A 22,734-nucleotide genomic window follows, 5' to 3' on the forward strand; every position below is an offset into this window, starting at 1 on the left:
TACCCCGCCCCCAGGAGGGACTCCGCCCTGCCCTGAGCTGTCTAAGCCGGCCTGCTGAGTGCAGAGTGAATGGATTAACAGCTGAAGGAGATAGCCACAGAGAGTAGATTCCTGGAAGTCTCGAACAGACTGCCTAAGGTCAGACAGGGTCAACATCTGACATCATCAGAGGCAGATCCAGAAAGTAAAAACAGCAGTCTCCTACCATCCAAGTTCACACTACAAAGTCAGGAAATCAAGACAGATCAACTTGAGAAGCAGAAACAAAGGAGAAGAGTCTCACAAATAGTGGGAAACAAAAAAATATGCCCCACTTGAAGGGAAAGGAGGAATCCCCACAAAGAAAACTAAATGAAATAAAGGCAAGTAAACTATCAGATACTGAGTTCCAAACAACAGTTCTAAGGAAGCTCAATGGGCTCAGTGAGCTCAGAGAGAATTACAAAAAAACTACAGAGAAACTACAAGGAACTTACTGCAAACTATATCAGCATGAGAAAGGACATAGAAACTATCAATAAGAGACAAAAGGAAAGGAAGAATACCATTTCTGAATTGAAGAACACAGTAGAAGGAATCAAAAGCGGGCTAGATGAAGCAGAGGATTGAACCAGTCAGCTGGAGGATAAGGTAGAAAAAAGATCCCAGAAAGAGCAAGAAAATGAAAAAAGACTCAAAAAGAATGAAGAGGCATTTAGGGAAATGCAGGACAACCTGAAATGTAATAATATCCGTATAATAGAAATACCAGAAAGAGAAGAGGATGAGGAAGGGATAGAAAACCAGTTTGAAAAAGTAATGATGGAAAACTTCCCTAATTGGAGGAGAAAAAAAGTCACACAAGTCCAGGAAACACAGAGGGTCCCATTCAAGAAGAACTCAATGAAGCCCACTCCAAGACACATCATCATTAAAATGGCAAATATCAAAGACAAACAGAGAGTCCCAAAGGCAGCAAGGGAGAAAGAGGTAGTAACATATAAGGGAGCCCTTGTATGGCTAGCAGCTGACTTCTCAACAGAAACAATGCAAGCCAGAAGAGAATGGCAAAAAATATTCCAAGTCATGAAAAGCAAAGTCCTGCAACCAAGACTGCTCTACCCAGCAAGGCTCTCAATTCAAATGGAAGGCAAAATAAGGAGTTTCCCAGACAAAAGAAGGCTAAAAGATACACCTCCACCAAACCAGCACTGCAAAATATGCTAAAGGGACTGCTTTAAGATGAAGTAAAAGTTTCTATGAATACCCAGTTCCTTTCAGAGTTGCCAATACTTGATATTACCAATATTTTTAATACTCTTTATCTGATTGTGACAATGATGTTATTTTAATTATTTCTTTACTATTTGTTGAAACTAAACCTGTTTTCGTATATTTCTTGCCTATTTCTTTTTTTAAAAAAAAAAGCGTTAAACGACTCTTTGGTATTCTTTATCCAATTATTGATTAAAGTTTTGTAGAACTTTTTTCAAAAAAAATAAAACCTATTAACCATATTTTAGATGTGTTTGAAATACTTTTCTATTCTATTCCTTGTCCTTTAACTTTTTTACATGTATATTACTATATAGTTAAATGTTTAATATAGCCATATTGTCAGTATTTACTTTATAGCTCCTGGATTTGAATATTTTACTTCAGGTCATTAAATATATTAGTTCTATTTTCTTCTAAAATGCCTTATATTCTACACATTGATTTTTAACTCACCTGAATATTTCTTGTATAATGTGTGAAATAGGTCTCTATTTTGTTTTATTTCAAGTAATAGTGGTCCATGCACCTTATTTTTTGAATAAGGCTTATTTTACCCATTGATTTGAAATATCAACTTAATCATATATTACATTGTTAGACAGATATATACATTTGTCTCTAGAATGCTCATTATATTTCCTTGATCTACTTGATTATTTCTGTGCTGGTGTCATGTTGGTTTAATTGCTGAGACTTTATAATAGTTTTAAATTTTTAAAATATTTTAGAATTAACTTTGACTTTAAAAAATAAATAAAACAATCTGCATTTAAGAAAGAAAGAGAGAGAGAGAGGATGGAAGTCCTACCTTTTGTGAAAAAATGGATGGAACTGGAGAACATTAAGCTAAGCGAAATAAGCCAGTTGATGAATGACAAATACCATATGATCTCACCTATGAGTGGACTCTATTCAACAAAATAAACTAATGAACAAAGTAAACCACAGGCACGGAAACATGGAGCAGACTGAAAGTGACCAGATGGGATGGGGAAAGAGGACAATGATGGAAAGAAGGGGGAGAGACTAGACAAAGAACATGTATGAATGACCCATGGACATGGACAACAGAGTGGGAATTGACTGTGGGAGCGGGGGGTGGGGGTGGGATGGGTGGAGGAGGGCAAAAGGGGAAAAATTGAGACAACTGTAATAGAATAAACATGACTTATAAATTTAAAAACAAAAAAACAAAAAATAGATGAATACTAAAATGGCAATAGATACATATCTATCAACAGCTACTTTAAATGCAAATGGATTAAATGTTTCCATGATAAGACATATGGTGGCTAAATGGATAACAAAAATGAGACTTTTACATTTGCTGTTTAGAAGAGACTCACTTCATATCAAAGACATACACAAACTACAAGTAAAGGGATGGGAAATATATTTTATGAAAATGAAACGAAACAAAACAAAAAGCTGGTGTAGCAATACTTATACCTGACAAAATAGACTTTGAAACAAAGACTATAACAATTGACAAATAAAGACCCAGAAATTTCACTTCTGGATATTTATCTGAAGAAACCCAGAACACTAAATCAAAAAAATATCCATTTGTTCATTGCAGAATTACTGTACAGTAGCCAAGATATGGAAGCAACTGAAGTGTCTATCAATAGATGAATGGATAAAGAAGTGGTGCATATATACAATGGAATATGACTCAGCCATAAAAACATGGATGCACCTAGAGTGTTCTGTGTCAAATGAAATGTTAGACAGAGAAAGACAAATAAATGCCAGATGACTTCACTTGTATGCGGAATCTAAAAAACCAAAATAAATGAACAAGCAGAACAGAAACAGACTCATAGACACAGAGAACATTTGACAGTTGCCAGATGGGAGAGGGGTTGGGGGGCTGGGTGAAGGGATTAAGAAGTACAAATTGGTATAGAATGATCATGGGCATGTAAAGTGCAGCATAGGGAATAAGGTCAGTAATGTTGTAGTGACTATGTCTGGTGTCAGATGGGTATTGGATTTGTCGGGGTGATTGCTTTCTGAGCTATGTGGATGTCTGATCATGAGGTTGTACACCTGAAACTAACACAATATTATACATCAACCATAATTGAAAAATTTTAAAGTTATTTTAAAGAAAAGAAAATGACACCAAAGGCAACAAAACCTTGGTAGAAGTGGCTTATATACCCATCTTCATGGAATCTTCTTCCTACCCTCTCAAAGTGAATTACTTTTTTGAGTGTGATGTTTATACTCCTTGCACATGACTCTATCTTTTATTACATATATATGTATCCCTAAATTATGTATAATAATGTTATACATGTTTTAAATTTAACACAAATGATGTCATCTGGTATACACATACCCTGCAACTTGCTTATTTGGAACTGAATATTGTATGTGAGAATTATCCAGGTTGATACATACATATATTTATATTCACTGTTATATAATATATCATACATATTTATTATAAAAATAAAACACAATGAATTTACCTAAGGTATATTAACCATGTTAAGCAGCAGGAGACTGGAACTGAAACAAAGTATGATTTTAAGAAGACAAAATGAAAATGAGTTCATAACAAGAAACAAGTGAATTTGATAAATTGGCCATTGAGAAAATTGATTTAGAACCCAGAATCTCTATAGGAGGAAAAACAACCTCTGGTAGCAAAAATAATTTTGTCAACTAATGACCCCTGTATTAGTCTGCTCTGGATACCATAACAGAATACCACAGGCTGGATGGCTTAAACAACAGAATTTATTTCCTCTCAGTCCTGGATGTTGGAAGTAGAAGATCAAAGTCCCATCAGTCTAGGTGTATGGTAAGGTCTCTCTTCCTCTCATCTGTCACTGTGTTCTTACTTGGTCTCTCCTCTATGAGTGCATGGAGAGAGAAAAAGAGAGATCTCTGTACCTCTTCCTCTTTTTATTAGGAAAATCTGATAGGACTGACACTAGTCCTATCAGATTAGGGCCCCACCCCCACAATCTCATTTAACCTTAAATACCCCCCAAGGGTCCTCTCTCTAAACATTACACCATTGGGGGTTAGAGCTTCAATATATGAACTTGGGGGAGATATATTTACTTTATAGCATTCCCAAATCATAGGTACATACTATCTAGCTATTGCCACAACAATGTTACACAAAAACAACCTCAAAATCTCACATACAAATTTTATTTTTTTGCCCATGTGTTTGAGGGGCAGAGGGTAAAGATGAGGATGATCCCCAGTTGATGTCAACTGCATGTGCATTCAGGCTACCAGTCAGGATTAGTTCTACAGGTCTCATTTTAGAGCCCAGAGCAATACATCAACAGATACCTAAGGCATGCTCTTTTCAGGGCAATGGCAGAGTTACCAGAACACAAAACCCAGCCACATAAGCACATTTCAGTCCTCAGCTTGCACCGCATCTACCAATATCCCATGGGCCAAATCCAGTCACTTGGCCAATCCCATAAACAGAGGGGTAGGGATATCTATTTCACCCACCATGCAGCTATGGCAAGTGTATGCATGTAAAACACTACCATGGCATAGTGAAGAATTGGGAGCAATAATTCAATCAGTCACAGCATATATTCTCGAGCTCTGAGGTTTTGGCCTTAACTGATCTTAAAAGACATTCTTTTGCTATAATGACCCATGTGAGTTGTGAGGAGTAAAGACTGGTCTACAGCCACACCAAAAGTTTTGTCTCTCCACGTTGTCTTTGAATGCCTTATGGGCTCCTTCAGCTGTTCTTAGGGATCTGAGGCACTGCACTGCTTAAGTTTTAAGGGTTCAATTAATCACACTCTCTTGCTCTTTAGGTCAAGAACTATCCAGACTTCTGGTAGGAGTTCAGTACCACAACATGAGCTCTATTATAACTGGAGAGCTTCCTTGGACTCCAGACTAAACTGGTCTTTCTGCTTTCTCCCTTCCGGATTGAAACTTACCCACCTAGTCATAGGTATCATTTCTAGAGAGCACACTACCAGTCTGCTGCATTTGCTGCATGGGAAGAAGAAGAGCTTGTCATACTGATCCAGGGGAGGAGAAATGGAGCATGAGAAGAGTGGTCAAAGAGAAGACATAGGGCTCGTGGAGGCCTTGAGGCCGGAAATAGAGTCACTAATAACTGGCAGCCATGGCAGAAGTTTTCAGGCATTTGAGGGATCACTATCCAGGTGATATAATTACTGAGGATGGAAGCCCTCGGACAGTTCACCCTGAAGCAAATCAGACCAAGAAGGAACCTGAAAGCTGACCATAAACATAAAAGGGAAAAGGACTGAACTCCATTCATTTCATAAAGATTTCTTGAGTGCTACCGCATGCTAGGCATACCGGTCTGTGTGTAGGGGATTCTGCAGTTAACAACATAGCCATATCCCTGTCCATGTAGAGCTTACACAGTTCATAGGATAGGGTACAAATGATAAAGTAAATAATTAAAAATATGTATTATGATTGAAGGTAATAAGTAGTAAAGAGAAAACAATAAAGCAAGAAGAAAAGGATTAGGGTGTGTTGGCAGAGGGAGTACAATTTCAGAAAGGAGGGCCAGCGTGTGTGACATTTGAGTACAGATCCGGAAGAGACAGGGCCAAGGGCGGGAGCGTTCTGCACAGAGCACAGAGCACAGAGCCAACAGCTGCAGACACCTGAGGGGGCTGGTGCTGGGGGACGAGGGGTGAGGAATACGAAAAAGTCCAGTGTGTGGGAGAAGTGGGTGATGATGCCAGGCAGGTGGGGAAAAGAGAGGAAGGGCAGATCAGCTTGGACCTTCGCAATGCTCCAGATATTTACTTTGTGAGACAAGGAAGCAACTTCATGCATAAGGGAGACATGGTCTGACCTTCCTTTTAGGCAAAGGTTGGGCTACAGTGTGAACTACAGACCAAATGGGAGGAAGGGTCATAATTCTATGTGCTCCTGAGGAAATAACTAGAGTCAATGTATGGAAGGGGCTGATTTCTCTAACTAAATAATCCCAATTAATTGACTGTCCCTGAGTGAAACTGGCTGCTCAGTCACCCTGGGAGTTATAGCCAGCAGCTTGTCACCAGCAGTCCCAGCAGATGCCAGGGATGCTGATGCTGGGAAATTTCTACCTTGAATAGGGCCTCATAGCCTATGACCTCCCAGGTTCCTTCCAATACAGAGTGTCTGATTTCACAGCATTCATTGCCTCAGTCTCCCCATTTAGAATAGTGCTCCATGAATATAAAGGTTTTGTCTCTTCTGTCCATTGCCCTATTCCCGGTGGTTCAAACTGTGTCAAAAATCTAGCAGGTACTTAATTAGCATTTGTTAAATGTGGGAATGTCTCAGACTTACCGCAGGAACTTAGGCAATGGACTTCTCTGCATGTCAGAGAATAAAAAAGTTGGGTTGGATGGCCTCTGGTGACCTTTCCAAGTCTGCCAGTCTGCCAATCCCATCTCAAAAGCCAAGCTGGGGGTGGGGGGGCAGTTTGTTCATGGGGAAGAAAAGCAGGGATGGGTAACCTGAATTAATAAGTAGGGACTGGTGTCCTTTATATCTGGGGACCAGGATACTCTCTGAAAACAAATGTGACTTGTCTTTTTGAAGTGTACAGGGTTCTAATTCCAACAAGGGATATTTTCATTTTATTTATTTATTTATTTATTTATTTATTTATTTATTTTTTAATTGGGGAAGGGAGGGAGAAAGAAAGGGAGAGAAACATCCATGTGAGACGGCAACCACGAACAATTGCCTCAGTCAGGGACCGAACCCGCAACCCTGGCCTGTGCCCTGCCCAGGAAGTGAACCAGTGACCTTTCACTTTGCAGGATGATGCCCAACCAACTGAGCCACACTGGTCAGGGCCCAACAGGGGATATTTTACTAAAAACTGAGGGTATAGGATACTGAAGACCCATCCCAAGCGTGTTGCCTTTGCCTCACTGAGTCAGCCTGGTCAACAGAGTGTTCAGAGGACCCCGAGACTCCCTGGGAAAAACAGCATAAACAGCAGGAGGGACTTCTTCTAAGTGTATCAAATTACACTTTTTTCCCCTTGGTGAAGTTCTCAAAAGACCAGGTTTCTTTAAAGAAAGGTTTCTTTGAGGCACAGCATTACTACGTGTTCCCAGATACCCCGGAGGTGGCGATTTCATGGCCCCTGAAGGTCTGGGAGAATTACCAACATCAACAGGTTGGCCCAACCCAGAGTTGCTACCAGGTAAACCAATGCTGTCATATTTATTGAATATAGAATAAAATATGAAAAGATGCACACCAGATAATATGCATTTGGATTTATTTTATTTTAGGTAAGATGGGGTGTTTTTAAGGTCAAGTAACATGCAGAAGGGTGTGTCTTCCATGCATTCCTCTGAGCTGATTTTATGATGAATTTGAAGAAGTAGAGTTCAGCTTCAGGGTGACCTAGGAGAAAAAGAGCAACTAGAATTTAGTTATTTATTAATTGTGAGGCTATTGACATCTACTATCTTTTTCCCTTTCTATTAATACTAGCAGGTGGCTGCAATTGTTGCCCTCAATTTACAGATGGAGAAACTGAGGCTCAGAGACAGTGTCTGGTCCATTGTCGTATCTGTAGTAGAGGACTAACACAGTTCTTGACCCCGAGTGTATGCTCTGAATTCATATGTACACAACGCTGTAGTGTACAGTCCAAAAGCGTAGGGTCATTACCTTTCGAACTCAAATACTAGAATAATCACAATTATAACTTCCGGGAAGAGTGTGTTAAATAAACAAGATCTACTGGGACTCTGTGTCCTTCCCTAGACACTTTCCCACATAGATTTTTCACTGAAATGGGCTAGGGACGGTTAGAGAGTGGACTGTACCCCTGCGACACCCACTCATCCATCCTCCCACCCAACAGTACAAAGGCAGTCACCTTCTTCCTGGGGTCTTTCAGATGCTTAAGCATCAAGGTCCCTGCCTTTCCGGCCGGAGTTGTTGGCAACCATGTCAGGGGGCAGAATTTTGGTGTGTGCCACACTTCCAGATCTGCTCAGCAAGCCTGCCAGCTTCTGGGTCAGGCAGGTGCCAGTGTTGCAGGCTCTCTTCTGGGCAGTAACGCTGTTTTACATGATGGAGAAAAACAGAAGATCTGTCAGTAAGAGGTTGTTGGGGGCAGAGTCTGCCCTGTGGGACAGTCATTGTAAAATTACTGTTCTGAAAGGTGCCAATGAACCTTCAGTGTTTCTCCTACTGAACACAATCATCACAGCAGACAATCATAAGCCATTAGGGAAAATGTCATGGTAACTCCCCGTAGATATTACCATGGGTGTCAAAAATCCCAAAGGGGGCTCTGGGTGACTGGCAACGGGACGCAGAGCTGTAATAGCCCATTATTCTTGTATAAATTAAAAATCAACTATGGCTTATGAGACGAGAGAGAATTATGGTTCCACATCCAGCCCCTTCACAAGGATTGTCTAGAAGCCACATCTCACTCAAGGACACCAAATATCCCTTCTTAGGAATACAAAAGTTCCCCAGACTCACCTGAAAGAGGAAGAGAGTTTACATCATTGATTTCTGGAGGTACCTACCTTCTGTTCTTGCTGATTCAGGTGGGCCACAAGGACCATCCAGCATACCCTGTGCCGGGCAGGTGTGAAGCCTTACCTGGAGCCTTCTGCCAGGCGCTCCTTCTCGCTGGCCATCTTCTTCATGAACTCCCTCACCAGAATAGCCAGAAGGAGGTCCCCTTCCTCCTCATTGAGTGAAGCAGGTGGGGCGCTGTTCTCCACAGAGGACCTGCAGAGAGGTAGCAAATCCAATACAAGCTCTGAGTCCTTCCTGTCTCCTCCCCAGGACAAGCACCCAGGCAACTCATGTCTGAGATCATGGCTGAATTAGAAAAATGAGCTGGAGAAAGATAGAAAAATTTGGTAAAAAAAAAAAAAACAACAAAAAACACTCTATGAGACTAAATGAGTTTTGTGAAATTTACAGTAAAGAATACCATATCATTACTGTTTGGCAATTTGTGCCACACCTATTTATATCCGGAAAAAAAACAACATACACTCCTTTTGCCCTTCCTCCCACCCCCACCCCCAGTCAATGTTAAACATGCACACCGTAATTCAGACCACAGAAGCGTTTGACCCCAGGGGCGGTGGGAGGGGAGTGGGCTACTTTTAGGGCATCTTACTTGGAGGGCGCTGCCTGGAGCTTGCCCGCCTGGTACAGGACGAAGATGCCAAGAGCCAGGAGGAGGGAGAACTTCAAAAAGCCCATTTTGCCTCTCTGCAAGGGAAAACAATGTCAACAGCTGCCCCAGTTCAACGTTTTATGAGCCCACAGACCTGTATTGGTCCTGTTTCTGAAACTAACTCCCAGGTCGGTGGCCCTGGTCCATGGCTTCAGGATGGTCACTTCTTTTCCCTTCGCCGTTTTTTCCATATCAGCGAAGTGGACTGCTGGAAGGTCCAGTGAGCCTGCAGTGTGCATGGTTTAGGGAAGCTGGAGGAACAATTCTGTCAGGACAACTAGGTGAAGAGGTCTCAGTCCACAGCTCCCTCCCTGCAGCCCCGCCCCACCGACTCTCACATGCACCTGTTGGCCAAGTCTCCGTTGAGGACAGTCTCTGACGCCCTGTCACCACAGCTGCTCTTGTAACACAACCCAGAGCTGTATTCCCTGTGTGGCGCTTTTGCTCACACCTAAGGGTGTATGTGGGGGTAGGTAGAGAAAGAATATCGCCAGTTGGAATCCCTGAGAAACCCAAGACCCCATGCTACTGCTTAGCCTCCCCGCATTTTGGCAGTGTCCCCTCTAAGAACCAAGCCTAGCAGACTGGTAAACTGAGGACTTAAACTGGGAAAAATGCGCCCACAACCCGCACTGGGACTTGCATTTAATGGCTGCCTGCCCTCGGTCTTTGAGCCTATTTGCACCCCTACTCGCGCTGACCCAGGTTCCGAACCGAGTTCCCAGGGACCGCTAGGCACGAGACAGATCTGCGAGCGCGCAATCTGCAGAAAGTTACTCCTACATCCTGCTTTGCGCGCGGTACCTGGGGAACTCCAGCGTCAGAGATCGTTCTAAGCACGCGTGCAGCTAAAGACAGCGAGACTGTAGCCCGGCTCTTGCGCGGGAAGAGTGGAGCAGAAAGTCCCCGGACTGAGACTGTCCAGTGTTAGCCCGGGTAGGAGTTTGGGATGAAAGCGGACTAACAGACAGAAGTGGAGAGAGACTTTGAGACCGGCAGGGAGATCGACCAAGAGAGAGAGTAATGCAGAGAGAGGAGAGGGAGAAGGAGAGAGAAAGAGAATCGCTCAGCTAAGCAGGAGTCTCGGGGCTCACCTGCAGCAGGTAGCAGCGGCGGCGGCGGTGGCGTTCGTGTCAGGCGACTGCACTGTGGAAGTGGCAGGGACACTCCAAGTGGAAAGTCGCTCTGATGCCTCCCGGCACCGGCGGCTCCTCTTATTCCCGCTGCTCTGGGTCTGGGGTGGTCCAGGAGCTCCGGGCAACCAATGAGAAGGATCCTGTGCCTCCGACGTATTTGTGTCACCCACTTGCGTCCAGAACCTGTAGCATCCATCAGGATCATCCCACTTGTATTTGCATTGAGGTCATTGATGGAAAGGGGACGGGGGGAGTGGTGGGGACCAAGAAAAACACCCACGAAGTGAGCAGGATATTGAAGACAGTTTGACGTCATTGCAAATTTCACCTGTTCAGTTTAATCCGGTTTTGAACATGCATCCCACTCCTTTCCCCAGCTGTGCGGTCTTCTAGGGCTGGGGTCGGGACCGCAGGGACTCCTGGCGACCCCAAGTCTGACCTTCGACCCCCATCCAAGTGAGAGTGAGAGGGTTAATACCTAACAGGGTTTTCTGGGTCCCAGCAGCATGTTTAATTCAGGCATCAGAAATCACCCACAGAGGAGGGCTGCTTGTGGGAAAAAGAGAGGGAGGTGGAAGCAAGAACTTTGCCAGACTGAATTCAATTCCGGATGAGCAAATTCCAGGTGGTAGAATTATGGACAAGTAACTTCTCGGGGCCTCAGTGCACTCATCTTTAAAATGGGGCATCAATGTCTTGAAGGGATGTTGTGATTAGTAATTTGCCTCGCCCTGCCCCTAGCTAGGTAGGGATCTGGAAGAACTTCAAGGCCCCTATATGGAATTCCTTAAGATTGTGATCCATACTATAGGATTGCCCACATTCTGGGCAGCCTGGATTTGCCCTGGGTGGTCCTTCAAGTGGATAGAAGGGAGCCAATGTCCCACTGGGCCACAACTGGGTGGAGCAAGGCACACATGCTTTCCCAGCTTCCAAGCAGCCCTACCAAACTCCTTTTCTACCCCGCCATCCATCACCTATTGCTCATCTGGCCGCTGGAACCATTTGCCCAGCTGCCCCTGTTTCCGGCAGCTGTTTGCCAAGATGTCCCATTGGCGTGTAATTCCGGACCAGCACCCGCATCCCCCACACTTCAATTCTCCAATAAAGAGCAAGGCAGGCTTTACGGGAGTCCCTGCAGAGACTATTGCTCACTGTCATTTCCAGTCATACTCTTCCACACGCACAAACTCATTGCTGTCTCCAAACACATGCCCATTCCCCAAGGCACATGTACTCGCAAGCAGACACTGGCGCATAGGGCCATAGGCGCGGGTTCACTCTGAATCTTGTCCCAAGCCTGCCTCTCAGTCTCTCGTGCGCTCTTATCTACATCCCGGCTTGGCAGTTCGCATCATACCTATCCCAGCCCGCAAGAGCGAGAGTGCTCCGTTAACACCCAACTAGAAAACCTCGACCCTCTCACGCCCAGCACAACCGCTGTAGGACCCCTTCCCCTTGAGCTTCCTGCTCCAAGCCCGCCTGGCAAGTCCCTGCTCCTGAGTTGCTGCTCTCAGCCTGTAGAGTGCGGAGAAACAAGCTTTTCTCGCTGTCCTCAAGATCTCCGGGTTTGAGCGCGCAGCGCGCGCTCCGCAACAGCATCAACAGAGTCTGCCAGTGCGGGGGAGCACAGCGGAAGTGTCGGGGCTGTGGCAGCAGGAAAGGAGTCCGGCAAGGTGGTTCCCCGGCAGAGAGACTCGAGCCCCGTCTCCTCCGCGGGTGACCTGGCCCAGGGGTCTGCACCCTTGTCCTCAGTCTCCAGAAGCCTTAGTATTTCCCAGAACACACCTGCCTTGCACCCCTTCCAGGTTGGTTACCTCTTTGCTTGGGGACACCTAACTTCCAAGGTGCCATTATTAAACTTTACTCCCTAACTGATGGGGCGCCACTGCCACGAGGGAATAAAAGCTTGGGGATGGGAGCTGGGTGTGTGAAACTCGCTGTCCACAGGCGCACTGGCAGGGCGGCAGGGGAACCACGGGGTGGAAAAACTGTTCTGTACAACACAGGTGCGCCACCAGGTACAGAGGCAGGGGAGGCGGTTGACGGAAAGAACAGACAGGGATCACAATGTCTTGTCCTGGTCTCAGTGCCTCCTGGAGACTAGAAGCAGGTAGCGGGTGTCGACACCCAGTCCCGGGCTTCGGGGGCTCAGCATTTTGAGCCCCGAGCCCTGGCCCAGCGTTCCGTGCAGAGTTGCAGCGCCGGATCGGCGAAGGCGGCAGGCATAGTGGATACTGTGTGGTGTGGAAATTGGGCTCTGCCACTTGAGGCTGTTGTGAGTCTCTGCTCATAAGCGCCAAATACTTTTGTGAAAATATCTTACATTCCAAGAGCTGCGTTTTCTAACACGTGAGTCTTCTGAAATCATTTGTAAGTATGTGTGTCTGTGGATTTCATTTTCCTGAAGAGCGAACGAACCACAGCGTTCACCGGCGCAACAGGGAGTGCAATACAGTTAAGAAACAGCCCTGGAAGCTGTTTTCATTGTCACGTCACTTTCTGGGCTCAGAACTCCACCCCTGGCGACCAGGTGTGCCTTCAGCCTTCAAAACCAACATTTATTCCCCACTCTGAAATCTTTGGTGGTTACAGACCACGACTGAGGGGGCGGGAACATGAGAATTGGGGTCTACGCCCGGAAGGTGTTATTTCAAGCTTTACTTTCTAAATAGGGAGAGACTGATGTTCACTCATTCTTCAAGCGCACTTTGAATCTGTAAGAAGTGCCTCCTGCTGAGCTGGGGGGAGGGGCTAAGGTTAAAAAAAAATCCTTTTCTTTGGCACTTAGCACTGTATCTCTCAAAAAAGTATCCCCAATCACTGTTGAATGAATGGAAATTCATTCATTGTGGCAAATTCACCAGTCTCTCTGCTATTAAAAGGCTCAATTTCTAGCATGCAGAAAGTCTGAATCTAGTTAGGTAGAGAGAGTTGCATTCTGCTTGGATTGGAAAACTGCAAGAGCAAACATTTATTTCAGTGAGACACTCCCTTTGCCCCTTATTTTATTTGGCGCTACAGAGTAGATTTCCTGATTGATAGAAGTTTTCAGGAAGGAGACAGAGAAACAAGAGTTTTGTTTTGTTTTTTTTCTTCTAAAGACTCAGGTCTCCTAGCATGAAATATAAAACAATTCCTCTCTGAGCCCATCTTAAGTTATTGAGTGAACTCACGGAAGTTTAGACCTTGGAATGTGAGGATTCTTTAGATTGCTTCCAGTTATCACTAAAACTTCTCCAAACTTCAGCACTAAATATAGCATAATCTATCGAAAGTCACCAAGGAAAATAACCGATTCACTTGACTGTCACTTGACTATTTGGCCCTTGATTTTACAATCTTACTTCATATGTTTTAAACCTAGAAATCAAGATCAATTGGAAACAACCTAGCCTGGGGGGAAAAATTATAACACTGATAAACTCTAACCATAATGTTTATTTCCATTCTTTTACTTGAGATTCTTGTGCTTTTTTATTTAAAAAAAATTTTAAAGATGATTTACCAGGGTGTACAATAGTCCCATATCTGGATGAAAATTTTTATGTGAGTTTCCATGCAATTAAAAGAGTTACAACTGCCGGGATTCAGAACTAGTCATCCCAAAATAGGCTTCTGGGGTACCCAGATTGTTCTGAGCAAAGGGGAACTTTAGCTGTCGTCTCAAGACAAACCTCTACCCTTCCCTCCACTACCTGGAAGAACTTGAATTAGGGACCTTGCCTATAATGGGAGACTTTCTATTTACTAAACATCTGCTCTTCTCATCATTCTGCAATGACTCTTTGATGCCCCAAGGCACATTACCTCATCCCTTGCTCAGAATGTCTTCTGTTCCCATGTTCCCTTTTTGTATATGTGGAGTCTCTGACTCTCTCATGTTTGGGGGTTCCCATACAAATGTATTAAGTTTAGTTATTTTGTCTTGCTAATCTGTGCCATGTCTATTTGATTATCAGACCAGTCAAAAGAAACTTAAGGGTAGAGGAAAGTGTGTTCCTCCACCCCACACCTAAAGGCTTACTTTCAGTTCTGTACAACTTATGTACGAAGTAGGCTCAACAGCAACAACAAAACCACAACAATAACCACCCTACAGCCACAATAACAGCAACACACATCCATTCTCTTTAGCCTGGGGGAAATTCAGAACTGCCAAATTAACTGGAGGATTTCAACTGAAAATTAACGGTACTGGGTTCCCTGTGTCAGGAGCTCAGATGTCACCACTCTGTCCTAACAACAAGTGAAAAGCTGAAGGAACTGAAAAACCAAGAGAGAAAACTATTGTAGGATCATAAGAGAGGTGAACCCTGGGCAGACCTTGGGTCCCAAGAGTGGAGAGACAGACAGACATTTACAGGGAGTGATGGTTCCTTGAGCAGAGACTCACGTGGAGACCTCTCAGTGGGAGCCAGTGCCAGGGTGAGACAGCCTACACTGCAACCCACAAACTGCTCCATGTGGGCAGCTCTGAGAGTTGAAAATTCCAGGGGTGCTCGGTCATAGAGCGTCCCCATCTCCCCCAGCTGGGTGAGTTTTTACCCTAGGAACTCAACCAGGATCTCACAGCGCATGCTGGCGGGGGCAGGGCGGGAGGTGGAATCTCCTCTGGTATTTGACTCCAGGACCTACACCTGGTGTTCATAGTATATAACAGAAGAATTCGCATGTGCTTCCACAGGAAGAGGCAGAAGGAACCATTTTGACATACACCAGAGCACTGTGTTCTTCTTGAGAAGGCCTCATGAGAAACCAGTTACCCAGAGCCTATCCTGCTGCGGTATTGCCATGGCCTAACCGCCCAGGGAGGAGAAAAACACACAACTACAGTCCATTCTAACCTTCTTACTGCCATTTGAGCCTAGGACCAAGGCCACGACATCAGAGGATTTTAAGGTAGACAGGAAATGAAACAGACATCTACGGCAGAAGAAAGGAATGGGATTTTGGGCCCATGGGTTTTCCTGGCCTCTCCTTCTTGGAGAAATGAGGGGACCCTGCTGACTTCCCTGCAGAGATGAGTTAAGTAGCACTGAGGCCTGCTCTTCCCACCCCATGGGCACCTTCTCTGCTGTGGGCACCAAGAGAGGTTCCCCACAAGGTCCAGAGGCTGTTCCCAGCCCCGCCCCCCGCAAGCTGCCAGGGAGTGAACGGAGTGTGGAGGAGGAGAGCCGGGCTGGTCACTCTGAGAGGTGGATGAACTCAGCTGGTGACGGCAGGACATCCTCTGGATGTGTTCCTCTTAGATGATTAAAATTCTCCCTTAGTTCAGAGCAATAGTATCCAGAATGGCTCCTCTTTCCCTGGCTGAGAACAGTGTTCCAAGAAAAGAGGGATAGAAATAGGAACCTCCCCACTACATTAGAAAGCTCCTTATAGAAGCAACTCTTTTATGGACACTGTCCAGGAAACATAAGGTACATTTGAAGGGATATCTTCTATAACTGGAGTCTGCCTGGGATTGGGAATAGTATGGACGTGGAGCCTTTTTTCAGGTATACAGCATAGTGGTAGATATTTATATAATTTATGAGTAATTCCCCCCTGTTAAGTCTAGTACCCACCTGGAACAATGCATAGTTACTACAATATTATTGACTATATTCAGTATGCTGTTCTTTCCATCCCCATGACTATTTTGTAACTACCAATTTGTACTTCTCTTCACCTTTTTCACACAGCCTCCCAAACCCCCTCCCATCTGGCAACCATAAGTTTGTCCTATGTATCTAAGAAAGTATTTCTGTTTCTGTTTTGTTTGTTTACTTTGTTGTTTAGATTCCACACATAAGTGAAATCATACGGTATTTGTCTTTCTCTATCTGACTTATTTAGTGTAATACCCTCTAGGTCCATCCATGTTGTCACAAATGGTAAGACTTCATTCTTTTTTTATTGCCAACTAATGTCCCATTGTATACATGTACCACTTCTTCACCCAATTATCTGTTGATGGACACTTAGGTTGCTTCCATATACTTGGTTGTAAATAATGCTGCAGTGAACATAGGGGTGCATGTATCTTGTCCATTCTTTGTACAAATACACAGAAGTGGAATTACTGGGTCAAAGGTAGTTCTATCTTTAATTATCTGAGGAACCTCTATACTGTTTTCCACACTGGCTTCACCAATTTGCAATCTCACTAGCAATGCATAAGTGTTCCTTTTTCTCCACATCGTTATCAACACTTGTTGGTTGATTCATTAATGAGAGCCATTCTGACAAATGAGAAGTGATAGCTCAATGTGGTTTTAATTTGCAATGCTCTGATGATTAGTGAGGCTGAGCATCTTTTCCTATGCATATGTCTACTGGACATCCATAAATCCTCTTTGGATAAATGTCTATTCAGGTCCTCTGCCCATTTTTAAATTGAATTCTTTAGGTTTGGGGGTTTTTTAAATTTGGTGTTAAGTTGTATGAGTTCTTTATAAATTTTGAATATTAAACCATTATTGGATGTATCATTAAAGAATATCTTCTCCCATTCAGTGGGTTGTCTTTTTGTTTCATTGATGGTTTCCTTTGCTGTACAAAACTTTTTAGTTTGGTGTAGTCCTATTGTTTATTTTTTTGTTTCACTTGCCTGATGAGATATATTAGAATAAAATTTTACTAAGAGTAATGTCAGAGAGTGTACTGCCTATGTTTTCTTCTAGGAATTTCATGGTTTCAGGTCTTACATTTAAGTTTAACCCATTTTGAGTTTATTACTTTTGTAATTTATATTTTATTTATTTCTAATTACATTTTATTGATTATGCTATTACAGCTGTCCCAATTTTTCTCCCTTTGCTCCCTATCCACCCAGTGCCCCTCACTCCTTCAGGCAGTCCCCACACTGTCGTTCATGTCCATGGGTCATGCATGTAAGTTCTTTGGCTACTCCAGTTCCTATACTGGAGAAAGCTGTCCCCCAGCTCCCGCCTTGATGAAAGACACTTCAGTTCCTCTTTGTGTGCCACTGGTGCCTTTCAAACTGCTACCCTAGTGCTGGAGCTCAGAGGGAGTGAGTCTGATTAAGTTCACATGTAGGTTCTTTGAGAGGAACTGCCTGGGACTCTAGAAGTTTCTTCCACCAACTCAGTCCCTGCTGGATTTTGCAGCCAGAAGTTATGGGTACTTATCTTCTGGCATTGGAACCTGGGGCTGGGGGACCTGGTGTGGGGCTGAGACTCCTCATTCCTGAGATATCCCTCCCAAATTTTTATCCACCACACGTGGATGTGGGACCAGCCAGTTCCATGTCTCTTCCCCTCCTACCAGTCTAGATGGATGTGGTTTCTTCAATTCCTTTGTTGTCAGGCTTCTATTCAACTTGATTTCTGACTGTTTTGAGTCACTGATCAAGTGTTTTCTTGTGTTCAGTGGTAGAAGGTAGTCTAGTTTCATTTTTTTGGCATGTATCTGTCCAGTTGATCTATGTGTCTGTTTTTATGGCAGTATCATGCTGTCTTTATTACTACAGCTGTTTAGTATAGATTAATACAGGTACCATGATACCTCCAACTTTGTTCTTCTTTTCTTAAGATTTCTGTGGCTATTCAGGGTCTTTTGTGGTTCCATATAAATTTTTGGAATATTTGTTCTAGTTCTGTGAAAAATGCCATTGGTATTTTGAGAGGGATTGCATTAAACCTATAGATTGCTTTGGGTGGTATAGATATTTTAACAATGTTAATTCTTCTTATCCATGAGCACAGTGCATGCTTTCATCTGTCTGTTCCTTCTTCAATTTCTTCTTCAATGTATTATAATTTTCTGAGTACAGGTCTTTCACTTCCTTGATTAAATTCATTCCTAGGGGTTGTTTTCTTTTATACAGTTGTAATGGGACTGTTTTCTTAATTTCTCTTTCTGATAGTTTGTTATTGGCTTATAAAAAAGCAATCTATTTCCAAATATTAAGTATCCTGCTACTTCACTGGATTCATTTATCAGTTCAAATAGTTTTTTGGTGGAATCTTTAGGGTTCTCTATCTATGGAATCATGTCATCTTCAAATAATGACAGTTTTACTTCTTTCTTTCCAATTTGGATGCCTTGTATTTCTTGTATGATTGCTGTTGCCAGGACTTCAAATGTTATGTTGAGTAAAAGTGATGAAATTGAACATTCTTGTCTTGTTCTTTATCTTAAAGAAAATGCTTTTATCTTTTTCCCATTGAGTATGATGTTAGCTATGGGTTTGTTATATATAGCCTTTATTATGTTGATGTATGTTCCTTCTATTCTCACTTTCTGAGAGTTTTTTACCATTAAAGGGTGCCAGATTATGTCAAATGCTTTTCATATATCTATTAGTATAATCATATGATTTTTATCCTTTATTTTGTTTATATGCTCTATCACATTAATTGATTTGAGGATATTGAACCAACCTTATATCTCATGCATAAATCCCATTTAGAGTATGATATTTTTAATGTATTACTGAATGTGTTTGCTAATATTTTATTGAGGATTTATGCATCTGTATTCATCAAAGATGGTGACCTATAACTTTTTTTTATTTTTGTAATGTGTTTGTCAGTTTTTGGCATTAGGGCAAATGTGGCCTTTTAAAGTGAACTTGGGAGCTGTGCTTCCTCTTAAATTTTTTAGAACAGTTTAAGAAGGATAAGTGTTAATTCTTCTTTGACTGGCAAAATTCAACTGTGAAGCCATTTGGTCCAGGACTTTATTCTTCTTCTTAAAGAAGACCCTACAACATTTCATGTAATATTGGTTTGATGGTAATGTACTCCTTTAGCTTTTTCTGGTCTGGGAAGCTCTTTATATGTCTTTTGATTCTAAATGATGGCTTTGCTGGATAATCTTGTTTGTAGGTCCTTGCTTTTCCTCACTTTTAATGTTTCTTGCCACTCTCTTCTTGCCTACAAAGTTGTCTGGGAGAAAACTACCTTCCCAGCTCTCATCCTAATGCCAGGCAATTCAGTTCCTCCCCATATGTCCATAATGCCTTTCAAACTGCTCTGGAACTCAGAGACAATGAGTCAGAGTAAGTCTATGTGTGGGCCCTTTAAGAGGAACTCCCTGGAACTGCAACTGCCCTCTGTTTCACATAGTCACGATCCCTATTGGTTTTTAAAGCCAGAAGTTATGGGGACTTCTCTTCCTGCTGCTGGAAACCTGGGCTGGTAGCCCTAATGTGGAGCTGGGATCCCTTGCTCCCCAGGAGAGACCCTTGTACTGAGATATCACTTTTTTTTTTTTTTTTTAGTTTTTATTTGTTTATTTTTAGAGAGAAAGGAAGGGACGGAGGAAGAGATGGTGAGAAAAGTCAATCAGTTGTCTCTCACCAACTGGGGACCTGGCCAACAACCCAGGTATGTGCCCTGACTGAGAATTAAAACAGACACATTTTGGTCCACAGGCCAGCACTGAATTCACTGAGCCACACGAGCCCTGGCTAAAATATCATTTTTGATTTTTTTTAATTTCTCTTAATATTTATCTATCACCTGTGGGTATGCAATCACCTATTCCACATTTCCACCCCGCTACCAGTCTCAATGTGGCTTCTTTTTCAAATCCCTGATTGTAGAACTAGCTAGTTTCAGAAGCTTCTAAATGATGGTTGTTTAGTAATTTAGTTTTCATGTTCTAGTAATTTGATGCTGTTGTGGGAGGACTATATTAACCTATGCTGCCATATTGACTGGAATTCTCTTCAATGTGTTCTTGATTCACTTTTGGAAAGTGTATGTTTCTAAGGACTTCTCCATTTCCTCTAGATTGTCCAATTTTTTGGAATATAATTTTTCATAGTATTTTCTCATAATCCTTTGTATTTCTGTAGTGTCAGCTGTCACTGTTCCTCTTTTATTTCTGATTTTATTTATACAGGTCCTTTCTCTTTTTTCTTGATGAGTTTAAAGGTTAAAGGTTTATCAATTTTGTTTATCTTTTCAAAGAACAAGCTCTTGGTTGCATTGATCTTTTATGTTGGTTTTTATTGACTATTTCATTTTTTCTGTTCCGATCTTTATTATTTCATTCCTTCTACCCTTACATTTTGTGTTTTGTTCTTTTTCTAGTTACTCTGGTTGTAAGGTTAGAGTGTTTATTTGAGTTCTTTGTTGTTTGTTTTTAAACACTTTTATTTATTGATTTTTATAGAAAGAGGAAAAGGGAAAGGAGAAAGAGAGAGACATCAATTTGTTGTTTCACTTATTTATGCATTCATTGGTTGATTCTTTTATGTGACCTGACCGGGGATCAAACCTACACACTTGGTGTATTGGGACAACACTCTAACCAGCTGAGCTACCCAGCCAGGTCAAGATTTTTTTTTGTTTCTTGAGGGAGGCTTGTATTACTATGAATTTCCCTCTTAGGATTGTTTTCACAATGTATCATAGATTTTGGTCATCGTGTTTTCATTTTCATTTGTCTCAAGATATCTTTTGATTTCTTCCTTGATATCATTGTTAACTCATTCTTTGTTTAGTATCATGTTATTTAGCCTCCCTTTTTTGTGTGTTTTTTAGGTTTTTTTTCTTGCATTTGATTTCTAGTTTCATTCTACTGCATTAGAGAAAATCTATCTGATATAATATGTCATTTAAAGCCACTGTATGGATTTGTCCACTGATGTCAATGACTGTATTACTGTTGATCTCTCCCTTTATGTTCATCAATGTTTGTTTTGTATATTTAGATGCTCCTATGTTGGGCAAATATATGTTTACAAGGGTTATATCCCCCTGTTGGATTGATCCTTTTTATCATTATGAAGTGTCTTTTTTGTCTCTTCTTATAACCTATGCTTTAAAGTCTATTTTTGTCTGGCGTAAGTATTACTACAGCGGATTTTTTTTGTTTCCATTTGCATGAAATATCTTTTTCTATCCCTTTACTTTCAGTCTGTGTTTGTCTTCTGATTTGAAATGAAACTCTTGTAGACAGCATATGTAAGGATCTTCTTTTCTTATCTATTCAGCTACCCTATGTCTTTTGATTAGAGCATTTAATCTATTTACATTTAAAGTGATTTTTGCCCTGACTGTGTTTAGTGGGCAGGGCATCATCCTGGGAACCATGAGATTACCAGTTCAATTCCTGGTCAGGGCACATGCCTTGGTTGCAGACCAGGTCCCTGGTTGGGGACATGTGAGAGGCAACTGATCAATGTTTCTCTCCCTCTTTTTCTCCCTCCCTCCCCCCTCTCTAAAAATAAATAAATAAAATCTTTTTAAAAAATAAATAAAGTGATTTTTAATGGGTACATAGTTGTTGCCATTTTATTATTCATATTTATGTTCTTCCCCCCCCTTCTTTTTCTTAAAGAAGTCCCTTTAACATTTCTTGTAATACTGGTTTGATGATACTGGTTTGGTGGTGATGAATTTCTTTAGATTTTCTTGTCTGAAAAGTTCTTTATATATCCTTAAATTTTAAATGACATCTTTGCTGGGTAGAGTAGCCTTGGTTGTAAGTCCTTGCTTTGAATAGTTCTTGCCAATCTTTTCTGGCCTTCAAAGTTTATGTTGAGATCCCTGGCTGGTGTGGCTCAGTGGATTGAGTGCTGGCCTGCAAACCAAAGGGTCGCAGGTGTGATTCCCAATCAGGGCACATGCCTGGGTTGCGGACCAGGTCCCCAGAAGGGTGCACGTGAGAGGCAACCCCATACTGATGATTCTCTCCTTCTTTTTCTCCCTCCCTTCCCCTCTGTCTAAAAATAAATAAATAAATAAATCTTTAAAAAATATTTTTTAAAAAGTTTATTTTGAGAAATCCTTTGACAGTCTTATGGGTTCTCCCTTGTTGATAACTAACTGCCTTTATCTCATTCCTTTTAAGATTATCTCTTCATGTTTAAGCATTGACATTTTAATAATCTCATATTTTGACATGGGACTCTGGGTTTATCTTCTTTGGGACACTCTGCATGTCCTTGACTTGTATGTCTATTTCCCTAACTAAGTTGGGGAATTGTTGTTCATTATTTCTTCAAATAGGTTCTCCAAACCTTGCTCTCTCTCTTCTCCTCTGATACTGCAATGATACAAATGTTGTTATGCTTGATAGTGTCACAGAAGTCCCTTAAACTACCTTCATTTCTTAAAATTTGTTTTTCCTTTTGCTGCTCCAATTGATGTTTTCTGCTATCTT

The 22,734-nt window shown here is 42.1% G+C and overlaps 1 protein-coding gene across 1 annotated transcript; it reads right to left on the minus strand.

Moving 5' to 3' along the window:
* Positions 1-7,556: 7,556 nt before the first annotated feature.
* LOC129080776 (calcitonin gene-related peptide 2-like) lies at positions 7,557-10,652 on the minus strand. Its single transcript, XM_054586278.1, has 5 exons — positions 10,567-10,652; positions 9,413-9,507; positions 8,881-9,012; positions 8,141-8,325; positions 7,557-7,659 (listed from the first exon to the last, which is right to left on the minus strand). Exons 2-4 carry the CDS (start codon positions 9,496-9,498, stop codon positions 8,166-8,168), a joined length of 378 nt encoding a protein of 125 aa, XP_054442253.1. The 5' UTR covers positions 9,499-9,507; positions 10,567-10,652; the 3' UTR covers positions 7,557-7,659; positions 8,141-8,165.
* Positions 10,653-22,734: the final 12,082 nt, after the last annotated feature.

Source organism: Pteronotus mesoamericanus, unplaced genomic scaffold (genome assembly GCF_021234165.1).
Source record: "Pteronotus mesoamericanus isolate MK-2021 breed Mesoamerican mustached bat unplaced genomic scaffold, CSHL_Meso_final contig_90, whole genome shotgun sequence".
In the NCBI taxonomy this organism is placed as follows: domain Eukaryota; kingdom Metazoa; phylum Chordata; class Mammalia; order Chiroptera; family Mormoopidae; genus Pteronotus; species Pteronotus mesoamericanus.